The sequence below is a fragment of the Netta rufina genome (genome assembly GCF_964035555.1).
Source record: "Netta rufina genome assembly, chromosome: 8".
In the NCBI taxonomy this organism is placed as follows: domain Eukaryota; kingdom Metazoa; phylum Chordata; class Aves; order Anseriformes; family Anatidae; genus Netta; species Netta rufina.
The window spans coordinates 9,795,497-9,817,513 of NC_140131.1; the positions used below are offsets into that span (position 1 = coordinate 9,795,497).

The window sequence follows — 22,017 nt, forward strand, 5'->3', positions numbered from 1 at the left end:
GTTTTTATGAGAGTATAATCAGAGATATTCCAGAGCTAGAACCTATCCATGTGACAAGCAACAGGAATGATTGCCCTGAAGGCCTGCTTCAGGTTATGCATTTATTCTCCTCAAATCAACAGAAATTAAAAGAAAAAGAAAATAAAGAGGAGAGAGTTTAAGTCCCATGAGTATTCCAAAGGGGATAAAAAGCACTCAGCATGGATGATAACTTGGGTTTTAATGAACGCTTTATAGACACAGTGCAACTGTTGCACATTTCACTTAATTCCCTGTATAAAAGATTAATGAAAATATTGAAGGTGATAGTTGGGTAGTTGTTTAGTCTGAAAATGCTTTCATGCCTTCCTCTTCCCCCCCCCCCATCATGGTAATAAAGATTTCAAAACCGTTCAACAGACAGAAAACACAAAGTATTGCCCTAGCCTGATAACGATGTGTGGAATTTCATTTAGAATCTCCCACACTTTATCTAATGCCAAAAGACGTTATGTTTCCCAAGGCAAGCTGGTGGATTCATTACAATGACTGCAAACTCTGATAGGGAAGCTACAGGACCTTCAGAAGGAAGGTCAATTAAAAGCAGTACGTTGCAAGAAAACCTTCCTTCCTGGGCAGGATTAATTTGGACTTTTTTTGTTGTTGTTGTTTGTTTTACAGTTTTGACAAATTATGGCACTCATTACTTTGTGGAAAAGTATGCAGAGGAGCACGTTATTCTAACACCTTATTTTGTAGTTAATAGGGGTCATTGAAGGGGTAATGGGGGTGTCCAGCATCTCTTGGTACTGGCTTCCCATTCACCTGTGAAGTAAACAGACAGATGCATGTCAGAAAGATACAGACCCATTCGTACTCTTTTTCAAGTTCTGCATGGTTTCAACTTGTAAATCTTCATATCCCAAACATCTGGGAGCATCTTCCTGAGTTTAATCAAGAGCTGTTCCCTCCACCCCTAAGTCCTCTTGGTACTTCTTGAAAGATTTTTTTTTTGTAGCCTGAAGCAAGAGTCTTTCTTCCAGCTACTTAGGCTTTTAAGAATTGAATTAAGAATAGTTAAGCCTTTTGCCTTGTAGCCATTACTGAATAAATGTTGCAACATGCACACTTCAAAACACTTTGCAGAAGTAAGCGCTTCTGCCCAGCTTTTCATGACAGAGTTGTTGGGCTGCCAATTTTACAGATGGATATCATGAATCAAGTGTAGTAATTTGTTCAGGGCCATACACTGAAGCATTTACAGCAGCACTGAAACAAGAAGTGCTATGAAGGAGTTAAGACACACTTCTTGTTTAAGAACACTTTCATGGCCAACCAGTTTCTCCAGCTGTACAATGGGAGTACTGAAACTAATGTTCATTGACAATGAAACAAAGGCTGCTGATGGCCCAAAAGCAGATGTAGCCAAGCAGAAGCCTCAGTTCCTACGGCCCACCTCCAGGCATTCCCATGCATAAAGTGCATTCCTAGATGCATCAAGTCCACTGCAACGCCCCCATTTACTAGGAGCTGGGGTAAAACCTTGCTCTGCAACCTGTAATGTTTGAGGAAATTTAGATGCAGCATCAGCAAGAAGAGAAACCTCCCCTGATGGCAAACTAGCATTATTCAGCTAAAACTTTTACTCAGTCGTTAAGCGCTTAATATAAGCAAACGTTAAGCGAATCATTGATTTGTATGCATTTAGGATTTTTGTATCACTGTGATATTAGATATCACTCAAACTGTTATGGGGGCAAAGGGAATCACAGGTACTTTGAAACCAAGTATCCACTAGCAATTCTATTAGCTTTCAGAATAAATCATGCATTTAAAAGCAACAACTGGAACCCCTAGTTTACAACGAGAACTAGGGTAGAGTGAAAACAGTCACTTGGGGGCACCATAGAGCAGAAAACTGAGATGTTAAGGTTTAGAATTTGGTGCTCAGATTAAAATAAAAACCGAAATTAAGCTGTTATCTGAAGGCAATCCTTAAAACAGTGGACAAAACTATCACAGTATCTTCACATTTCCTCATAGTTTCCTGAAAGCCAACAACTGCAAGTTCCCACAATTCACATTTCTCACCACAACCACCATTTCTTTCCCTTGCATATTTTCCCTACAAAAAACAGTTCTTCAGGTAAGCATTCTTGTTAGCAACATGTCAAAACAGCAGCTGCCAGAAGCAATGTTGCACATAGCTGCTTCCAATCTACCCCAGGAATCTGGGGGAGGAAGGGGGGCAAATCAGCAGTGAACACATTGATAGTTAGCTACTGCTGGTCTGGAAAAACAAAACAAAACAAAAAAAAAAGAGAGATCATGTGTACAACACCATCAGTCCTGTCCTGGCTTGCTAGTCATTCAAGTTTTGCTGCAGTATATTCTTTAAACAATTATGTTTCCAAAAGTTTGAATTTCAGGCTGGTACATGGTACAGTTGAACAATTTCCAGCCTCTACCCAGATAATGATCTGTTAAAAATATAAAGCATCTTAAATCGTCTATATGCAATAGCTTCACCTCGGACTTTGAGCAAAATAACAGCGTGGAGAAGAGTGGCACAACTGTCAAGACCTTCTGGTTATATACAAGCAAGGTAAAGCAAGGAAAATCTGTCTCGTCGGTTATGATAGGAGTGCTGCCACATCACACTTTGAAATCCAGACACTATAAATTAGATTCATAGAGGAGATAGGCATGAAAGGTTAGACAGGAATTTTAATTTACAGATGATGAAAATTCTTTCTGATAAGCCCAGAAGGGACGGGCAGGAGACAAAAGGTTCCGCAGAGATATTACAGCTACAGTCGCATTTTAATTCTCCTCATCTTGCTTCTTCCTGCCTTGTTATCTGACAATATGGCAATATCTTTGAAGCCCAGCTGCATCACATTCACACCTTTTTCTAGTTGGACAGGCTAGTGCTTTGAACTCTATTTCATTTCTTTGTGAGTCATTGATCAGAACACATCTCCCAGGTATCAAAAGTGCATGAATTATCCCTGGATAGCCCAAGCCTGGCTTCATTCTAAATGTATTTTGCAGCTTCACTACCAAAACAACTTTGTTTGCAGCACAAGTAGCAAAACACTTGAAACAGTCAGCAGCAGGTGTGCTTGTCACTACCACGTTCACATGCAAGAGCAGCCAAACTGGCGGTTTGAAGCACAGACTCCTGATGCATAAGCAAAGAGATAATTTTGATTGCAGGGATGTAGGGGTTATATTTACGCACACACTGAAGCAACCCTACAGTTAAAAGCAGGGCCTTGAAGCTTTCACAAGACCCAGCACTGGAAACAGAGAAGGCTGTAAGAAGTATCTACCTCCCCTTGATACAAAACAATGGTTCACACAGGCTCACAATTTCTCTTTTCAAATTGTTAGATAACTGATCTGCTCTCAAGTACTCAAGAAACCTCAACAACAAATCCTGCAGAAATGCTTTCTCCAAAGAATTCTTAACCAGTAGCACTGGGTAATGAAGAATTCACAGGCAAACTGCTGGAGAGGCAAATTCCAAATTTGCAGAGACCTGTACCACACACTATGCTGTATGATAGAGAAGGGACAAATCGCTTCAAATGCATTCTAGTACAGTCACAATATTTTGGTAAGTGACCCACCAGGGAATGTCAACAGCTCTCTGTTGTACAGACAGAAGCAGGAAAATAGATATATAAGAAATGAGAAACGCTGGAACGATAGGAGACATAAGGCTTTTTTATTTTCCTTCAAATGAGGAGAAAGGAATAAGATTAGGTTCTTTAATAAAATGAAAGAAAAAGCCTAAAATGACAACCTTTGAGGCATGAGTTTCTCTGAAAACAGACTGGCATCTAATAGCACACAAGGTATGGGTTCATGCGACAGAGGAAACTGATGATTCTATAAGATGCTGCAGCTAAGGGATTAGCAAAGAAAAATAACAAAATCTGAATTCAACTCCTTACAGTGGAGGAAAACTGTTACAACAGATGCTGAAAGGGCGTGTCTGGTGGAATGAAGTGGGCAAATTCCCTCGCATGGCTTCTGACAGAAGCAGAGAGCTAATAGCACCTTGAGTTTTCTGTGAACCTAGAGGTTTATGGTAAAAAAGCAGATGGGAACAGGTGGAATAAGGAGAACTTCTGAAGAGAAATAGCAAAGACCTTAGCCTGCTTGTACTCAAGAGGAACAGATCAGCAGGAGTTTGATGAGGTTGGACGCAGGGAGGGACTCTGGTTAAAGGCCCATGGGCAGGTCCATAATGAGGACCCATGAGAATCAACAGAAGAAAAGAGATTTCAAAAAGCTACCTGTATCCAACTTTTGAAAAATTCTTTCAACTTAGACACCCTGAAAAGTTGTAGCTCTCTTACTCATAAGTAGTTCTGACAGGGACAGCAAGAGAAAATGAAAACCACAGAAACCCCAAGATGTGGTCACATTCACACAATCAGAACTATTAGAAATATGAGAAATTTACCGTAATCATTGGCACAATGTAACGCCAGTTTTTGTTCAGGCTTCCAATGTGGCTCATCTCCTCCTCTGTGAGGCTGAAATCAAACACCTAGGAACAAAAGCAAGAGCCTTGGTTTAATAACCATAGTTGTGGTTTTTTTATTATTATTATTTATTATTTAATTCTGTCGAATTCTGCCTCTTCGCTTTATTTCCTTTATAAGTCAAACATCTCTTGGAGATGTTTTTAAAACAAGAAAGTCTGTGTGCCATATTAGAATTGCTGGATCCTAGTGTTAAAACCCAAATAAAAATAAATGTATTGCTAGTTGCAGTATTTTAAAAATCTTTGTAATCTTCAATTTGGTAAGTCCCAGCCTCAGCGGGGATTTCCATACAACTCTGAACAATGGAAGTTAGGCATCTGTAAAAATCTTGACTTGCAACAGCATTAGTTTGTCTTCTGTTTATAAATATGAAGTTGCAATTAAACCCATTTTACAGGAAACACTGACACAAAGGCTTAAAGCCTGAGGTGTTCATACAATTGCCAATTCTAAGTCTTCACTGATTCTGCTTGGGGAAAAAAAAAGTCTGAAAGGTGATTCAGAGACTCAAAATTATTTCAAGTCAGTTTTCAAATAATTTGTGAGGATAACTGCCTTTACTTTAGGGCAGGTGCAAATCACAGTAATCCTTCAGCATCATTAGGATGGCAGTTTGCTGCAGAAACAGTTACCAGGCCTCACTTACAAGACAAAACAACAGGAGAGCAATCATTCTTTCCTGAATCTGTTATTCATAAATAAGAATCATTAAATATCATTAAAAGACTCACTTGTTCAATAAATTTTCTATTAAATTTCAGTAAAGATTTTTCATATAAACTCCTTTTCACTTAAACTCCTATAAAGGACATTTTTTCCCTTTTGCTAACAAGGCCATGCATGTGCACACAGTTGCCAGAAACTCTTTTGTTTTCTAAAAAATCGTTTCTTTCCTTTCTGAGCACATGCATACGTTGGCAAATAAGCATGAACCAAGCGCCTCAGATCGTTGTAGTGGGATGGCATATTGCTCACGTGAAAGGATATTGCTGCAACTCCTGTCCTCCATCTAAACTTACCTGGACATTCTGCAGAATGCGAGCAGGAGTGACGCTCTTGGGAATGGTAACCACTTTACGCTGCACTTGCCATCTGTTGAAAGGGAAGAGAAAAACTTTCTGTGCTGGCAGCACAAGAATCCCCATTGATGTGGGGAAAAAACACACGCCCCAAGTAAATCCCTTCAAACTTGTGTGTTTTGCTTTATTTAAGGCCAGGTCCCGAATGCCACCTCCCTCAATTGTTCTGTACCTGAGGATGATCTGGGCAGGTGACTTGCTGTATTTTTCTGCCAGTTTTTTGATCCCAGGTTCCTCTAGAAGCACAGGCTCATCTGGGTGTTTCCACATGCGATCTGGAGAACCCAGGGGACTGTAGGCAGTAACGACCAGTCCTTTTTTCTGGCAGTGAGCTATCAGCTCATTCTGAGCTAGGTATGGATGACATTCTACCTGTTAAAATGACCCGCAATGAATGGCCGGAGAAAAAATTATCAAGCACAAAACTCTAAACAAACAGGAGGTCAAAAGCATAATAATAAAAAAGGCAGTATCAAGCATTTCAAGAGAGGTCATTCCAGTTTTTGGAAAACTGTATGAAGCTATAGCGTATTACCAGGAGAATGAAAAACTGGCTGGTAGGCTAAAATTATGTAAAACAGTTTGCTTAAGTTTAGAGTGTTGGATTTTCTCCATGTGTCCAACAAATCATCCAACAAGCAAGGAAGCTCTTTATAGGAAGGATTTAAGATAGTCCCTCTTGATGTCTTTTTTTTTCCTTGTAAACTAAATTGTTCTTCTCAGGGAAGACAAACTCTTACAGAGAAGCATTGACTAGGTGTAAGGGGCTGCAAAACATGGATATAGAATTCCCCACTGAATTCATCTGTCCGGGAAGACATCCTGTATACCTACTCCTATAGATGGAGCTATACTTCTCTCTGTACAGCAGAAGCTGCACTCCTTGTGCTTAACATGTAGCATTGGTTTGCACATTCTTCACTCCCATGGACAAACAGGAAGAGGATTCCTCCTCCTCTCCTTTATTCATCTTACCTGGAGCACAGCTGGTTTGACAGTAGCCACACTTAATATATCATCAATCTGACGACTGTTAAAGTTTGACAGCCCAATGGCTTTTGCAAGACCTTTTTCCACCAGCTTCTCCATAGCCTTCCAGGTATCCTTGTAATCGGTGTAATCATACCGCACTGTTCCATCAGGATTCTTTGGGAAGAGATTGTCCCCTCGTCTACAGCATCAAAGAAAGGCAAAGTGTAAGTATATATGCCATGTGATTTCTATTACAGTAGTTCTTCGAAGAAAGTTTATTTTAGTGAAGTATTCTTAAAAGCTTATGCATAGTTTGTAAGCTAGAGAACAAACCGAGCAAATTTCCCTGTTGAATTCTATTATGAAGACTTAGGCTACAAGAAATTATTTTACACACAGTCTTTCCTATGTAAACTTGTTAAATAGTGCCTGGAACTTACTTGCCTATAGGGCTATACCTACCTATAACATGCTACTTACCTACTGCAACTAACTAAAGCTGATCACCCATTGTATATACAACAACAGCACTTTGATCCTAGCAAACAGTTGATTTAGAGAACAGCAACTCAGAAGGCAGCTTTGGTTTTTCAATTTGTTTCTGAGGGAGGACTGATGGTCTGTTTGGAGCCTTTACCAACGGGACCTTGGTTTAAGAGCTATCTAGCAGGCACTGCATTCAAAGTAGTCTGGGTTTCCCACTCTTTGAATTCTCTAGCAGAGTCAGCACCGGGTGCAAGCAGAGATTCTCAGAGAAGTCTAAACATGCACATGTTGCTTGTAGGTTGGGTGTGTTTCCAGTTAGTCATACCAACCCATTTAAAAATAAAATAAAATACAAACAAAAGAAACCAACCAAAACCACACAGAGGAAGAACCTGGTTATGTCAGGTGGCACCACCACACTACCCAAGGGCTACGAGCAGTCTCCAAGCAGTCCACGCTTGGAGGGGTCCCAGCAATCTCACTGGAAGAGTGCTGCTTCGTAACCACTGTGGGACATTGCTAACCCAGATCTCTGAGACTGGCTGACATTGCTCTAACTAAGCAGTAAATGCTGTGCAAGATAACAGCAGCTGGGGACATAGCTCTTGTGCACATCATTTTTGGTCCTAGATCTATCAATAACTTCAAAAATGTTATGAGTGAGCTCCCAACTCTGAAAAGCAGCCTCATGTGTCAAGAGCAGAAAATTAATCCCTCGCTTAATATACAAGACTTAGGGTCACTGTGCTTTTCATCTGGAAATCTAATTTAATTTCTATTTAAATAACATTCTTCTGATTAGCTTCCCAAAACACTGCAGGCACTGTGGGTAATCAGGCACTAGAACAGTTAAAGTAGAGCTGATAGAACACTAGGAGTGAACTGTTTCCAGTGAGAAAGCATGGAGATTGTAACTTCAGTTTTGTCAACATTTTCCACAACAATGAGCAGTTTAAATAATATTAATCATAACTAAATATACATCATTGTTTGTGTTCCTTTTTATTATCAAAGCAATGTTTAAATGTTGTGTTTCCCCCCCACCCTGAACCAACTGAAAAGCAAATCTATTTCAAAACAGGGGGGATTTTTAACAGAAGTTCTTCCTCCAAACTGGCCCTAGCTGAAAACACTTCCTCATTCTGTTACATTGAGGGACACAGAATTTGACTGACTTTCATACCAGTGTCGTATGCTTTGCAAAATTCAGTTCAGATGACTAGCAGGGAAAAAGTGTTCTCATTTGTAGAATGGGCTGAAGCCCCTCTGAATCTGATGGGTTTTCCCCTGTTTAGTGAAGTGTCCATGCAAACAGCTGGTCAGGAGATTTTTTTTTCCTCCTCTTTTTGCTGATTGCTTAAGCAGGAAAAAGAACTTCCACAGCTACGATAAACTATGTAACCCCACCTCTGATAGGGAGGTAGGATAAATAAATCTAGCATTTAACTGGAGAATTCTCTCTTCCCATATTTCCTCAAATCTTAGAATTACTGCAACTGAAGTGTCATGAGATCATCATCATTTCCTTTTCATACAGACACTGATGTAATACTGTACGCGCTTGACCACTCCAGCAGCTTATAACTATTAGTGAAAAGTGTTATCTTTTTTATGAAGCACTTGATTTTCATTTTACAGATAAGTACAACTTATCAAGGCACAAAGTAACAACAGGATTTCTCCAAGATTACCAAGTACTTCTGTGGCAGAATGAAGAATAACAGCACATTTTCCCAGTGCTGAGGTGAATAGACTAAACTACATTTAAGCTTCTGATGCATATTGAACTTGACAAAGATTTTACCTCACAGCAAGACAAGTTTTCAGCTACTATATGGTGACAAGCCTCAGTAGAGAAACTCACTCAATAAAGCTTGTTTACTTTCTCCCAGTCAGACTACTTTCAGTTACCTAACTTTGGCACCCATGCCAAATTGTCATGCATTTAGTGATCCTAATTTCATTACCAAATTGTTTTCACTATTAAAAAAATTAGCAGCTACCTAAGGATTTTAAATTAAGACTTCATACCCATTTTTGCAGCCTCATGACTTCTAAATAATAACAGCAATTATCCCTTTTCTATTTATAATCTCTGTATAGTACCAGAAATTGTCTCCTCTACTGTTTCCAGATCTGCTACGAATCTAAACAAATTCTGAGCCAATTCAAAAAAGAATTAAATGGGAACATCTGTGTCTGTGAATGTATCCACCACATACAAATGGATGTACAGGTTGCAAGTAGAGAAGTGTCTATAGCATAGCCTGTAGGACTACACTATAAATCACCCTTAAAAATATCTTGCAGGCAGTCTACACAGAAAGAAATTCACAGCTCAAAAAGAAGCTCCTCAGGACACAGAACCAGCCACTGACGTAAAACCGGGGTTTCTGCATTCTGTGCCCTTTCCATATAGCACTTACTCAAAGGCATGAGGCCAGTGCATGAGGTACAGGTCCAAGTAATCCAGTTTCAAATCTCCAAGTGTTTTTCTTAATGCTGGCTCTACATCTTCTGGGTGGTGCTTGGTGTTCCAGAGCTTTGATGTTACAAACAGGTCCTCCCTTTTAACAACCTTTAAGAAAGGAAGGAGAGCACAATTTACTGGACCAAGTTCAGAAATAAAACTGCTGCAATTCCCCACCTAGCTTTAAAACAAAGAAAATTCAAGGTTTTTTTAAAAAAGTTAACACATGGAACCTACAAATTAAACCTTTCAAAAATGTGCTGGATGGAGAACTGCAAGAGAAATATACACTTGCACTGACCCCTCCTAAAGCACACCAAAAACTTAGCAAGTCCCTAGAAACTTTGGGGAATAAAAAAATAATAAGCAAAAACCAAAACCCACCACTTTTCCAAACTCTAACGCCAAGATTAAAGCCGCTTCTAAGTGTAATAGGGCCAAATAAATTATTACTTTTGCAATTTCTGTCAAGGTACAACCAGCTAACTTACTACACTCATCACATGTTATAAACTAAGACTGTTTCTCATAGAAAGAATGCAGGAAAATAAACCAAAGAAGCTTCACCAAACCTCTGCACTTGAATATCTAAGTTCTGGGAGGAATGCATTAAGAATTGAGCATCATGTATTGGAAGGGTAAGACCCAGAAAGAGATCATACTTGGCATGCTGAAGCACAGAACATCATCAGAAGGCAATTTTCATTGACTATGCAGTACCAAATTTCACTCAAGTCTACTAGCTGGAATGATTAATTTCTCCAGCCATTCAGTTATTTGTGTTTCACATACTAGCTGTTGTGTTCAAAGAGAAAAATGTTCTAAAAAATCTTGTTTTAAGTTAGCCAACACAAGCTGAATAAAAATAGTCCTATGCTTCCCCATATTAGTTGCCAGTAGCTAAGCAGTGTGAGAGAATCCCTGGGGCGAGCTGAAAACAGCCTCTCTGGAGCTAATCACATAACAAAGAGATCACCCTACAGCAAAGGGGAGGAGAGCAGAAAAGCAGGAACATGTGATCTTTCTTTCCAGGGGCTCAGAGGCCATACACATAATTCTTCTGGCCCCTTGGGCCAACAAGAACAAGGGGATGAATTTAAGATTACACCTGAGGTCATCCACAGGAATGTCTGTTATGTTACATTAAGGCCTTGCAAACGCTATAGTCACAGTTACCAAACCTTCAAATTCAATCACTGTTTAAAAAAATAATATACATTTATTCACTCACTCATACATCTGATCTATCACTGAAAAAAATATACAGTTGCTGATTTTGTTGTGGGTACCCAACACTGCAGACCATTCTAGATTGCAAACTAGAGTAGCTTTTTTATATAAATCATGGAATATATTTTCCATTTTAACTAGCGGCTCTAGCAACCTCTAACTTTTGAAGATCCAAAGTGGGATATTGGCTGGGGGATGTTTAAGAAGGAATTAAAAGAAAAAAAAAAAAAAAAAAAGCATTTTCTGTAGCTTCCACACAAGTGTTCCAGACAATCTTTTCTCCTCCTGACAGTCAGGATGGTTCCAGAGGAGAGAAAGCCCTCTTTCATGCCTGGTCCTGATTAATAGCAAACAGCTGGGATAGATAGAAGGAAAAACCACATATGTTAATTTACAGCCCACTTTCAGGTCACAGTTGTAAATTCTGCTGCAAGATACAGTTCGCATGGCAGTTCTTGTGTTTTTACCTTGTTGGGTCCAACACTTTCCTGGAAAGCCTCACCAATCTCAGCTTCGTTGCTGTAAACTGCTGCACAATCCACGTGGCGATAACCCACACTTAGGGCATATTTCACTGCTTCTTTCACCTGTAGTCAGAAATAGATTACACAATGAAATCAGTGGAGACAACTGAGAAAATTGCTGCGTGCTTAATGAGGAACACTGCCGAAGTACAGACTTAGATAAGGTCAGGATACCCAAGAAGAGTAGAAAACAGTCCTTTGTTGCACGGTCTTCAAGAGCAAAGAGCTAAGTGCTAGCAGATACTCCAAGGGTAACATGACAACAGACCCTGCACGCTGGCCAAATATGCAAGAACTCACTACACAGAATGGAAATTCCTTTTTAACTACAATTGCTGTGCTTTTCTTAAATATAAGATGAGCTGTAAGAAATAAATCATGCTTTAGGGAGACAAATTTAATGGAACTGTCCAATCAATCAATGTTAGCCAAGCCTGGAAGACACAATCTCTCCCCCAGTAAAACAAAAGCCAAGTTTCTAATGCCATACTTGCCAGAGTTCACGTTTGGTTCAACTGTTCATGTTACATTTTTATGATAAGGATACTTTATGGCACATTTTTCCTTCACGTCTCATTCTCCCTGATTGCACAACAGCAGCGGTATAGTGACAAGAAAGTCATTCCACTGGTGATTATTAACCCACAGCCTGCTGGGGATCTCCTGATGATGCTCACAAATTCACATTTTGCTTCCCACATTTCTGACAAAGGAGGCACCACCAACAGCAAACATCCCTCGCTCCATACTGTTACACAAGCCAGAACGGCTGGGAACCAAGGCACTATACTTTGCATCTGTTTCTGATTTTGAAAACTCTACTGAAGCAGACACACAGCACATACAGCTACATACTGCCATTAGACATGGGGCAAGTCTAGAAACCAACGAGGGAAACACAGAATGGTGTCTCTTCCAGAATTCTTAAGTGGCTTTTGAATAAAGATTAGCGTAACTGACTCTAAGAACAAAGAAATTGCCAGACTTCAGCATCACCACCTTCCATTAGGTGGTTGGGCATCAAGTAAAATCCGTTTCATTTAACTTCCAGTGGTCAGTGGGCACAGTCTCTGTCCATCTCTTAAGTGCTACAGTCAGAGCACATCTCTGTGCAGTGATTTCTATACGTTGCTCTTCACTGACTTGTCTCACAAGACCTCAGGAGATTAAGTTACTCCTTGTCTGAGGTTTGATGCAATAAAGCCCTAATCTATTTGGGGATTATGTCTCTCTTGTTAAGAGATTAAAAACATGTCAACAAAGGCCAGAGAGTGATTGATTTCTTTCAACTTAAGTACCAGCATTTTCAATTTGAAAGCTGACAAAATGATTAACACCAATTAAAGACATGTACAGTCTTGCTTTCAGATGCGACAGAAAAAGAGGGAATCAAAAGTGAAAGAGATGTCTCTTCTGCTGCTGAATTTCATTTGTTCTTCCTGTCAAGAGCCACAGCAAAAGCAGACACAGAATATTCTGACTGCATTCTTTGGCGTTTTGAAAGGAAAACTGGAACTCAGACCAGTTTCCCTTAGCCAGAATGACAAAGCACTTCTATTACAACAGTGAAATAAGGTCTTCCTTTCAACAGCAGGATGGTATTTACAGTCCTCCTTTCACTTTGACAGAAGACATTCCTCAGAAGGTCGCTATGAAGTCAAGGTCATAGTGAGTTTGGAATCACTTGAGACATATTAAACGTTTTTAAGGCTGAATATCCACCCTCCAAAAAGGTGGCAGTTGAGGAGCAGAAGCACGTTCTCCTTTATTTTTAAAGCACAGCAGAAGAAAGGAAAACAAGCATGGTGTTTGTCTGACCTAATCTCCCATTTCCTCTATCAGTTTTGTGGTGTTTTTTCTAATCCAAACACGCACAAAAATTGCCATAAAATGGAAGTAAGCACCACTTGCAGAAAAATAGGGATAAGGCACTCCAAACACATTTCTACAAAGTGATAAAATAAGAGTCCGTATTTGTTTAGCAGGGTGCTTACATATATTTCTAGCACTGAAAAACCAGGACTGATCATTTAAACAAGGTTCAGATTCAGGCAAAATTTTTACTGTGTAAACTGCTCTCAGCCTCCTAAGACATTCCAATTTGAACTGAGAGACCCCTGTTCCATGCAAAATGCAAATAACCAAGAGCAAAATGTGCAAATAAGAATTTATTGGAGGCAAAAAAAAAAAAACTCTTTATATTTACATCTGCCTGTTAGGGTACTTTGCTTCAAATGAGAGTTGTATTTTTGACATTACGTTCAGACAGGTACATGCATTTTCTGGGGTGAGGAGGGAAGACTCAACACAAGCTGTTGGAGATTCGAATGCCTTGGAATATTTGGTGTTATATAGTAACAACTGCCAAGGGATCCTTCAAATTTTCCATATATTCTTTTGTTTGGCCTGTCAATGCTGCTGTGGAAGGAGCAATTACTGAGTTAATTTTCCATTGGTCAAGTTGAATCAGACAACTTAAATAATTAACCTAGCATCATATAATTCAAGAAAGTAGGTCTGAAAGAATCTTCAGAAATTATTTAGTCTATTCTCATGTCCCATAGCAATACCAACTAAGTCTAAACCACTCCCACACACATTTGTCAAAAATCTTTTCTACAAATAACAGGCAGTCTACCCCAATGCTTAGATACCTTTATGTGCAAAGCCTTTAAGAAGTCTAACCAAGATGTGAGGCCCTGATACCACATCCTATTCCTCATCGACATGAAATTCAAAAACCCTTTTCAAAGGGTTTTTACACAGCAGGGTTTTTATCAGCACACCCTTCCTGGTTTTGGCTGGGACAGAGTTAATTTTCTTCACAGTGGCTGGTACGTGCTGTGTTGCTGTGTTTTGAATTTAGGAGAAAAATAATGCTGATACCACACTGATGTTTCAGTCGTTGCAGAGCAGTGCTTGCACAGAGCCAAGGCCTTCCCAGCTTCTCACAGCGCCCTGCCAGCGAGGGGCTGGGGGGGCACACAGCCAGGACAGCTGGCACTGGCTGGCCAGGGGGATGTCCCATAGTGTGTGTGGGTCATAATGAACAGTGAAAATGGGGAGGGTTGGCTGGGGATGGAGGCAACTTCTGCTTAGGGACTGCCTGGGCATCAGTCAGCTGGTGGTGAGTAATTGTGTGTATATATATATATACACACAAAAAAAACAATTATTATTATTAGTTTAGCAGGAAAGAAAAGGAAGGGAAGATGTCGTCTTTATCTCAACCTAGGAGTTTTACCTTTTTTTCCCCTCCCTGATTTTCTCCCCCATCCCACTGGGTGGGGTGAGTGAGCAAACAGCTGTGTGGTGCTGAGCTGCCTGCTGGGTTAACGGAGATGCTTCCATCTTTCACCACAAGTCATCTTTACCAGAACTTGCATCATTGTTGCTGCTGTCTCATCAGTTCATGCTTTTTTTTTTTTGAAATGGTTTGCCCCAAAACAGATAGAACTGCAGCTGAAGCCTTACTCTCCATTATAGTGAAGTCTCAGGAAATACAGTATGACCAGAACACGCGTTGCTGTATCACAGCTCCTATATAATGCACTAAAATAGTTTGCTGTAGAGGAAGGAACTCAGACCACCATATAAACGGTAACTTGCAGTTAATGTTCCTAAAACAAGAAGCCTTGCCTCCTATCCTTCAGACATTTAATTCAAGCTCTTCCCATAATATAGGCCAGTAAAAGTGAATTTTTGTTCACATTGTTGGACAATCCAGAGAATCCTGGCTAAGTTTTCATGACTTAGTCTCCTCCATAGGAGTCCTATGCAGTCCTAACACAAGGCACACAGTCCGATTGGTTTTCTGAGGCACATATTTCCTTTTCCATCTTTCCTGAATGTTTCATCTGAAGGGGATCAGTCCTCCAGTTTGAAAGCATGACGCACTTGAGGGAAGAGAACAAAGCATTAAAGGATCACAGCTCCAGCACTAAAAGCCCATGCTGATACTCTTGATGCTGTTGTCTGAATGGACTTTTGTCTTTGAACCCATTCATGCTACCAGCTCATGAGCTTCTGTACTGCACTCACTCCCACTCAATAGCCCTCCATCATGTTCCTATGGTAATATGCAAACCGAATTTATCTTCTAGCATTTGATCATGTAAGGCAGAAAACATCACGTTATCCTAAATTACCTTCTAACGTGGGTTCGGATTCAGTATTTTTTTCCTCTGTCCTTACCTCCCACGAAACTAGAGCTGCAATGGCACCTTTGTACTGGCCTGCTGAGATCTGGCTACAAGTCAGAGGCTTGTTTAGGATCGGAAATAATAATGGCAATAATAAAGAAATTATTCAGAGTAAGGTCAAGACTGAAGAACAGCTTGACTACAATAACTACAACTTGCAAAGCATTTACCTGAAATTATTTAAAAGCAATCTGCTTCTACTCTTGCTTCTAATGTAGCCCTTGTACGGAAGGGCTTTTGATAGATAGCCCGTATTTGGGAAGCAGCTACATGCTCAATAATTATTATTCCACTTGTCTAGGTCTTTAGCCCCTGGCTTTTAATTCATAATTACAGCTATTCTCCGTGAACAACATTATGCCCTTTTAAGGGTAAATTACTTGGATGCTCTGCCAAAGTGCTACTATGCCTCTGAATCTGATAAATATCCATTAAAAAATACAAAAGATGCAACCAATTTTGAAGAGTGATAAATAGGAATTTATTTATTCCATAGGAATAGCAGCAATTTCTGTAAAGCTGGCTGTTTTTCAAGATCAGGTCTTCAAAACACTCAAGGAACATTGTCTTTAAAGGAAGTAATTGTTCTGCCGAGCTTGACTTCTGTGGGACCCCACCTAGACCTGAAGTTACAGATCCATGCTGGGTTCATCTGCTGGAAGTGCTACTGACAATGGCAAAATCTATCTGAAATAGGTTTCCAGGTTACAAAACTGCACTTTCCTCAGGACGGCTAACGCACAAAATAAACAATGCATTGATATTTTGTTTGTTCGTTTCAAGCATTTTAGTACAACGTACATTAAACTGCCTTGGGTCTGCAGAAATTCATGCATTATGTTCCCGCATATTAATAAACTAATTCAGCAGGCAGATGATGTTTCAACTGACAGAGCAAAACATTCACCCTTGTCCTCAGTTATGAGGTTGACTGAGCTCTCATACCAGCTTAGCTTCCCACATTAGTATAGCTTCTGTTCCCAACACATCTACTGTCCTGACAACAAGGAAGCCTAACAAGAAGATAACAATGAATACATTTTATTTGCATAGCTTATTTCCTACCTTTTCTTCCATCTGACAAGAAAAAACAGCGTCATCTCAAGAGGGTTTCTTTAAACTTCCCCTCTCAGTCACAAGCACAATTTCATCTGACTTACTCCCATAACTATCATGAAGCTAATGCCAGAATAGCAGCAAGATATACACTTACTGACGTGCAGCAGTACACAAAGTCCAAAAGGCATTAAAACAAGAATACCAATTAAGAATTCCACCAAAAAGAGGATATTCCTGCTGGTCAATGCATATACCTGCTGTGAAAGGCAATCTCTGCCCTCAGGAATTTATCTTTTAACGAAACAAAAAGGAAAGGAAAAGATAGACAAGGGGGAAAGTGTTAGGAGGCACAGTCCATAGTATGCAAATATTCCCACAGTCTGTAGTAAAATGCAGAATTGTTTCCTAGTCTGGCATTTACCAATGCATTACATTTAGAATCTGAGTGAATCTCCAATGACACATCAGGCATTTCAGTCTAAAAGAAAGGTAACTCAAGTTCTTAGTTTCTCTGCTAAACACAGGCCAACCAGAGGAACGGGACTTATTACAACTAGAGCTCTTGCCTCCCAAAATAATCCTTACAGCCAAGTCATCAACTCAAACCAGAAAGATGCCTGGTCAGACTGGCAGCCTGGGGATTACCCAGTGGAAGTCATGTGCAAAATAATAACACCATTTTCACTGTCTGAGCTCTTCACCTCACTAATTGGTGTCTTTATGGATTCCTCTCCCAGAGCACCATTGCCTGAGGCCTGGATTAATGAGTCCTAGGTGATCTGTGGCTGCTGCTGCTTTTGTCTTAAGCCTCAGTCACGCTTCTGTGGACCTAAGCCCAAATCCATGCAAGTGGATCCAGCCAAGTCTTAGATCAAGGATCTTCAGAAAAGGCTTACAAAATGCAAATGCAAGGTGAGAGCACAGAAGATGGAAGGATAGCTTGCTCCTTACTTACCTGGCCAGGTTCACTTTTCCAGGTTCCCAGTCCTATGAGGGGCATCTTCTGCCCAGTGCAGAGCGTAAGAAAGTCACATGCTGCAGACATTTTTGCCTGAAAAAAAAAAAAGCAGAGTTTCTGCAACAATTCCATAGATTGGGGAAAAAAATAAAAAAGAAAAACAAACTTTTTAATGCAAAAATAGATAAATAATACCATAAAGTTAATGACAATACTTTTGTTGTTATGCTGGAATAAAGCTGAAGCAAGGTCTTTGCAACTTTTAGTGGTATGAAGCAGATTTATAGCTTTACAGCTACAGAAGATACTAGAAAAAGGAGCTCTTTTTCTTCCTCTTCCTTCTTATTCTCTTCTCCTTCACAATGCATAGGTTTAAGATTTTGCACAGTTGAGAAGTACAAAAAGAAGCAGCCTCCAATAACATACAGTTAATACAGCAGCTCAGGTGAAAACTTTTTTTTTTTTTTTTTTTAACCCCCTTCAAATCAGCCGTAAGCATTGATGAAATGGAAAGAAGCAAGTCCTTCGGACTTCTGCATTAGCTCTTCCTCTTTTACTGACTTCCTACTAGCTGGCTTAGGAACCAATGCTCTAATTACTGCTGCAGGTGGGGATAAACACATTTTCATCAAAAACAGCTGCTGCAGATTGAGGTTTGAAGATGTGATACAGGCAGACTTTAGATTAGGAGTAAACAGCAAAGGCATTAATAAAGGCAGCCCAGAGACACAGAAGACAGAAAATAATGCTCTAAAGAACTTTACCTCTGAAGGATCAGTTCCACCTCTGTGTGATATGTGTTTTGTCACCCTTGAACTCCAATATTCACAAACTGAGAGTTTAACTACAGCTCATTATTGAGGCTAACTCAGTGTGACGCTGTGAAGAAAACTAAGGACTTTTCTGTCTTCCTTTGCAACTAGTACATTTCTTTATTCATTACTATATATATCAAAGGGCAAATGCTGCCCAATGAGACAATCTTTTTTTTAAAAAAAAAAAAAAAAAACAACACTGCTGTAAGTGGGGGGTAAAGGAAAGAACAAAATGGACAACTTATAAAGGTGGACACTATAAAGTATACCTCATAATACAGATCACATAAAACCGTTAAATATATATATATTTTAAATCATTCTGATACAGTACGATAAATAACCGTGTGCAAAAAGTGCAAAAAAAAGGTACGGACAACATAATAACTAACATTGCTATCATAGAAGGTGTAATACACCTGATCTTGCACAAACTCACAGAATAGCAGCATTCTTCTGTTACTAAAGGAAGAATGCAAGAACTATTATGCAGCCATCACTTTAAGCCTGGGCTCCTGTCTTATAATTAATGCTATGATATACACGCGTTTTCCATGCAAAATCCAACTGAACAAAGGTCCAGCAGGATCTTCTGTTACCTGTTGCTGGCTTTACCGCTGCTGCAAACAGTAGTCTGCTCACAGTAGCAAAGGAAGGTTTGCCAGAAAAAATAAATAAATAAAGGAAAGTTTTACAGTGTGTCCCAACATCCTCACAATCTATCTTCCTGGTCAAACTATTAAAAACAAACCACGTTCAGGATGAGCTCCAAAGCCAGCTAGCTGATTTCAGCAAAAGATGAGGAAGTTACTTTCCAAGCTATGTCCAAACTCATAAGTTATTTTTAAAAAGAAAGAAAAAAGCACACACACACGAACAAGAGTGGAAGCATGCAATGTTGGTTAAATGGCTGAATATGTAGGAGGAATGTACATTTTCAAAGTAGAGCCTTCAGGCAGCATACTGTCCCAGAACAGTTGTACTTTCTTCACAACATTGTTATCATTTTCCTCCTATAAATAGGTGCCTACTGATGGATGTGCTCACACAGAAAGTTTAAGATTTTCAATTTCTCACGTCATATTTTTGTAGATTTACACGAGACAGCACACTTGTTTTACATAGAGACGTTAACACAGCAGTTGGAGTGCTCCTGGCCAGGCCATTACACACCAACGAGCCGGAGGTCCCCAAAACAGTTAATGTGAGTCCAGGCTGGTGCTGTGCTGCACTTCACATACTGCTTGGCCTTCAGGCCTGGGATGTGCACATTGCATGGCTGCAGGATAAGCTCCGCAACTAACTGACTAGAGCAGTGAGCGTGCAGGCAGCTCCCACTTGGTACCTGTGATTAGGCCCCCTGCATGTCCTTGCTTTTATCTAAAAGAGCAGGAAGTTCTCATGTGAGCATCCTCTCTGTTTGGCAGTAGAAGTGATGAATACAGTTGTTTTCCTGTAAGAGAGTCCAATAATAGCTCAAGAGACCAAAATGGAGTAACCCTTTCTAACAGGCCGGGTCTACACAGCACGCCACATGTGCAACAGAGCTCTGCTTGATGCTGTACAAGTTAGAGTCCACACCATGTGAAGAGATGTGTGATTACCTACACTATTCTCTTTCTTTATAGGGCTAGCTGTAATAAATAACGTTCGAGATGATGTTCTACAGACTCTGAGCGTCTTTCTTGCTGGGATTACAATGGTCCAGCACCTCCCAGTACAAAACAGCAGTTAAATAAATCATTCTGGATTTGCACTGAGATACACTAAGTCCACACGTTGGTGCTGAAGGCAGTCTTCAGTGAACTGAACTGTGGGCGTACATCCATTTTGGGGTAGGGTGCTAAAAAAGACAGAATATGACCCAGAATATGGTCCTGACAACAGCACTCTCTTCTGAGGTTTGCACAGCAATTTTCTTGCCAGCTACATGCAAGTGGGTGCAATTTACCTGGACTAAGTCGCCTACATAAAGGTATCTTCTTACATCACAAGGTGCAACTAAAGAATGAGGGCTTTTTCATTCACCTTGGCCTACACCACCAGCCAGCCGCATGCTTCACACAGCCGTGTTACACAATAACCTTAACGCGACACTTCGGCCCAGAAGACAAGGTACATGCCATTTAATTGATAACTAGTGTTTGGTAAGAAGTACCTTAATTTGTACAATCCTGTTGTACATTAACGTCGCAGCGAGCAGAACGACAGACTCTGCTGGAATGGAAACACACGAGAATGAGGGACACTGGAAGAAAACACAGCAATACTTTCCACTCAGATTCTTCCCTTAAGGAGGAAGATGTAAGAAAAGTGGTGCCCACTAGCTGTTAGTTTGCTCATTAAAAAGCAGCAAGGCTCTTTTTGGAAGGGCAAGAAGAAAAGTTAACATCAAAGCACCCTGCGACCACCACGCTCCCAGGGAAGAGCAGAGCTCAGGGTGGCACAGGCAGCGTTGGCAGCCCGCTGGGAGGATGCATGAGAGCTCAGAGAAGCACCCACACACACCACACCTGCCCACCAAGCCACAGCCCACCCTCACCCCTCAGCAACGAGCCGTGCACTCCTAAAACACGCATTAAATTAACGCGTGCGGGTACATCGAAGCTGGAGCAGAGGCAGCGGCTGCTCCCGCCCGCAGCTCCGCACTCACCGCACGCCTCCAACCGCTGCTGCTCGCCCCGGTGGCTCCGTCCCTCGATGTTTCCGCTTCCGGAGGCGGGCAGCGGGCTCCGGTGGCTCCGTGCCGTGGCCGGTGCCCTGCGGGAAGGGCTCGGGGTCGGCGCCGCTCCTCACGGCCCCGCCGAGCGCTGAGGGGGCCGGCGCGGCGGGCGGGGGAGCGGGCGAGGAAATGGCGGGCTCGCCTCACGGCTGCCAGGGCTTCCGCGCTCGTGTCAGGGGTTGTCCGTGGAAAGCTGCGCTCCTGTGGGAAGGGAGACGGCGTTTTCTCTGCTTTATTCGCAGCCCTAAATAGCAGGAATCAAGGGGAAGTGCAGTTAGGCTTGTCCAGCCTTAGCTTTTGTGTCAAAAGGTGTGTGGAGAGGTGGTGGCTCCTGAGGAGACTGGGTCTCCGCTGGTGCAGGTGCGCAGGAATGCACCTCCTCACTGGCTGTACAATAAAAACTAAGGCTGCACAATAAAATCAAAAGTGCCATTAAAGCAGTGAGTGCGGCACAGGGATTACCTTGGGTGCACCCAACCAGGGACTGCTTTTGGAGGTAACAGAACTGTGCCCGTGACTGAGACAAACACTCAAGGCTGGTGGGATTGCATATCTCATCTTAAACACTTCTAAAGAAAGCTATAGCCAGCTTTGTCTTTAACTCCAGGCCTACATTTCTGCCATTTATAAACTATAAAGTATATAAATACAGTTTTTTTTTTAATTGTGTCAGCAATTAGGCAAAATACATATCTGACAAGGCTTTGAAGAGGCTCCTGTTTATATTTCCAGAAAGATCATCCTGCCGCAGACTCTTTCATTGCTGTTCCAATTTCAGCTGCTCAGGAGGTTTACAGGCACAAAGGTTAATTAATCTCTTGGGCATTCACATGACCAGATTTTTCGGTGCTGCAGCCTGTTCTGACAAAATGCAGGAACGTGGAAAGAGAGTGCACGGAAAAGACAAGGCAATAAAAATGACAGGAAATACAAAATTGCAAAGAGGAAAGAATAAAGGA

The 22,017-nt window shown here is 40.9% G+C and overlaps 1 protein-coding gene across 3 annotated transcripts; it reads right to left on the reverse strand.

Annotated features, from left to right (window-relative positions):
* Window positions 1-203: 203 nt before the first annotated feature.
* On the reverse strand, window positions 204-21,029 carry AKR1A1 (aldo-keto reductase family 1 member A1). 3 transcript variants are annotated; one of them, XM_084291250.1, is made up of 11 exons: window positions 20,990-21,011; window positions 20,495-20,553; window positions 19,682-19,789; window positions 17,519-17,614; window positions 11,246-11,365; window positions 9,505-9,656; window positions 6,596-6,791; window positions 5,793-5,992; window positions 5,561-5,633; window positions 4,457-4,543; window positions 204-804 (listed from the first exon to the last, which is right to left on the reverse strand). In XM_084291250.1, exons 4-11 carry the CDS (start codon window positions 17,606-17,608, stop codon window positions 739-741), a joined length of 984 nt encoding a protein of 327 aa, XP_084147376.1. In that variant the 5' UTR covers window positions 17,609-17,614; window positions 19,682-19,789; window positions 20,495-20,553; window positions 20,990-21,011; the 3' UTR covers window positions 204-738. The 3 variants fall into 3 exon arrangements, with proteins under 3 accessions (XP_084147376.1, XP_084147374.1, XP_084147375.1); XM_084291248.1 differs by lacking the exon at window positions 19,682-19,789 and having other exon boundaries at window positions 20,990-21,029; XM_084291249.1 differs by lacking the exon at window positions 19,682-19,789 and having other exon boundaries at window positions 20,495-20,550; window positions 20,990-21,023.
* Between the last annotated feature and the right edge of the window lie 988 nt (window positions 21,030-22,017).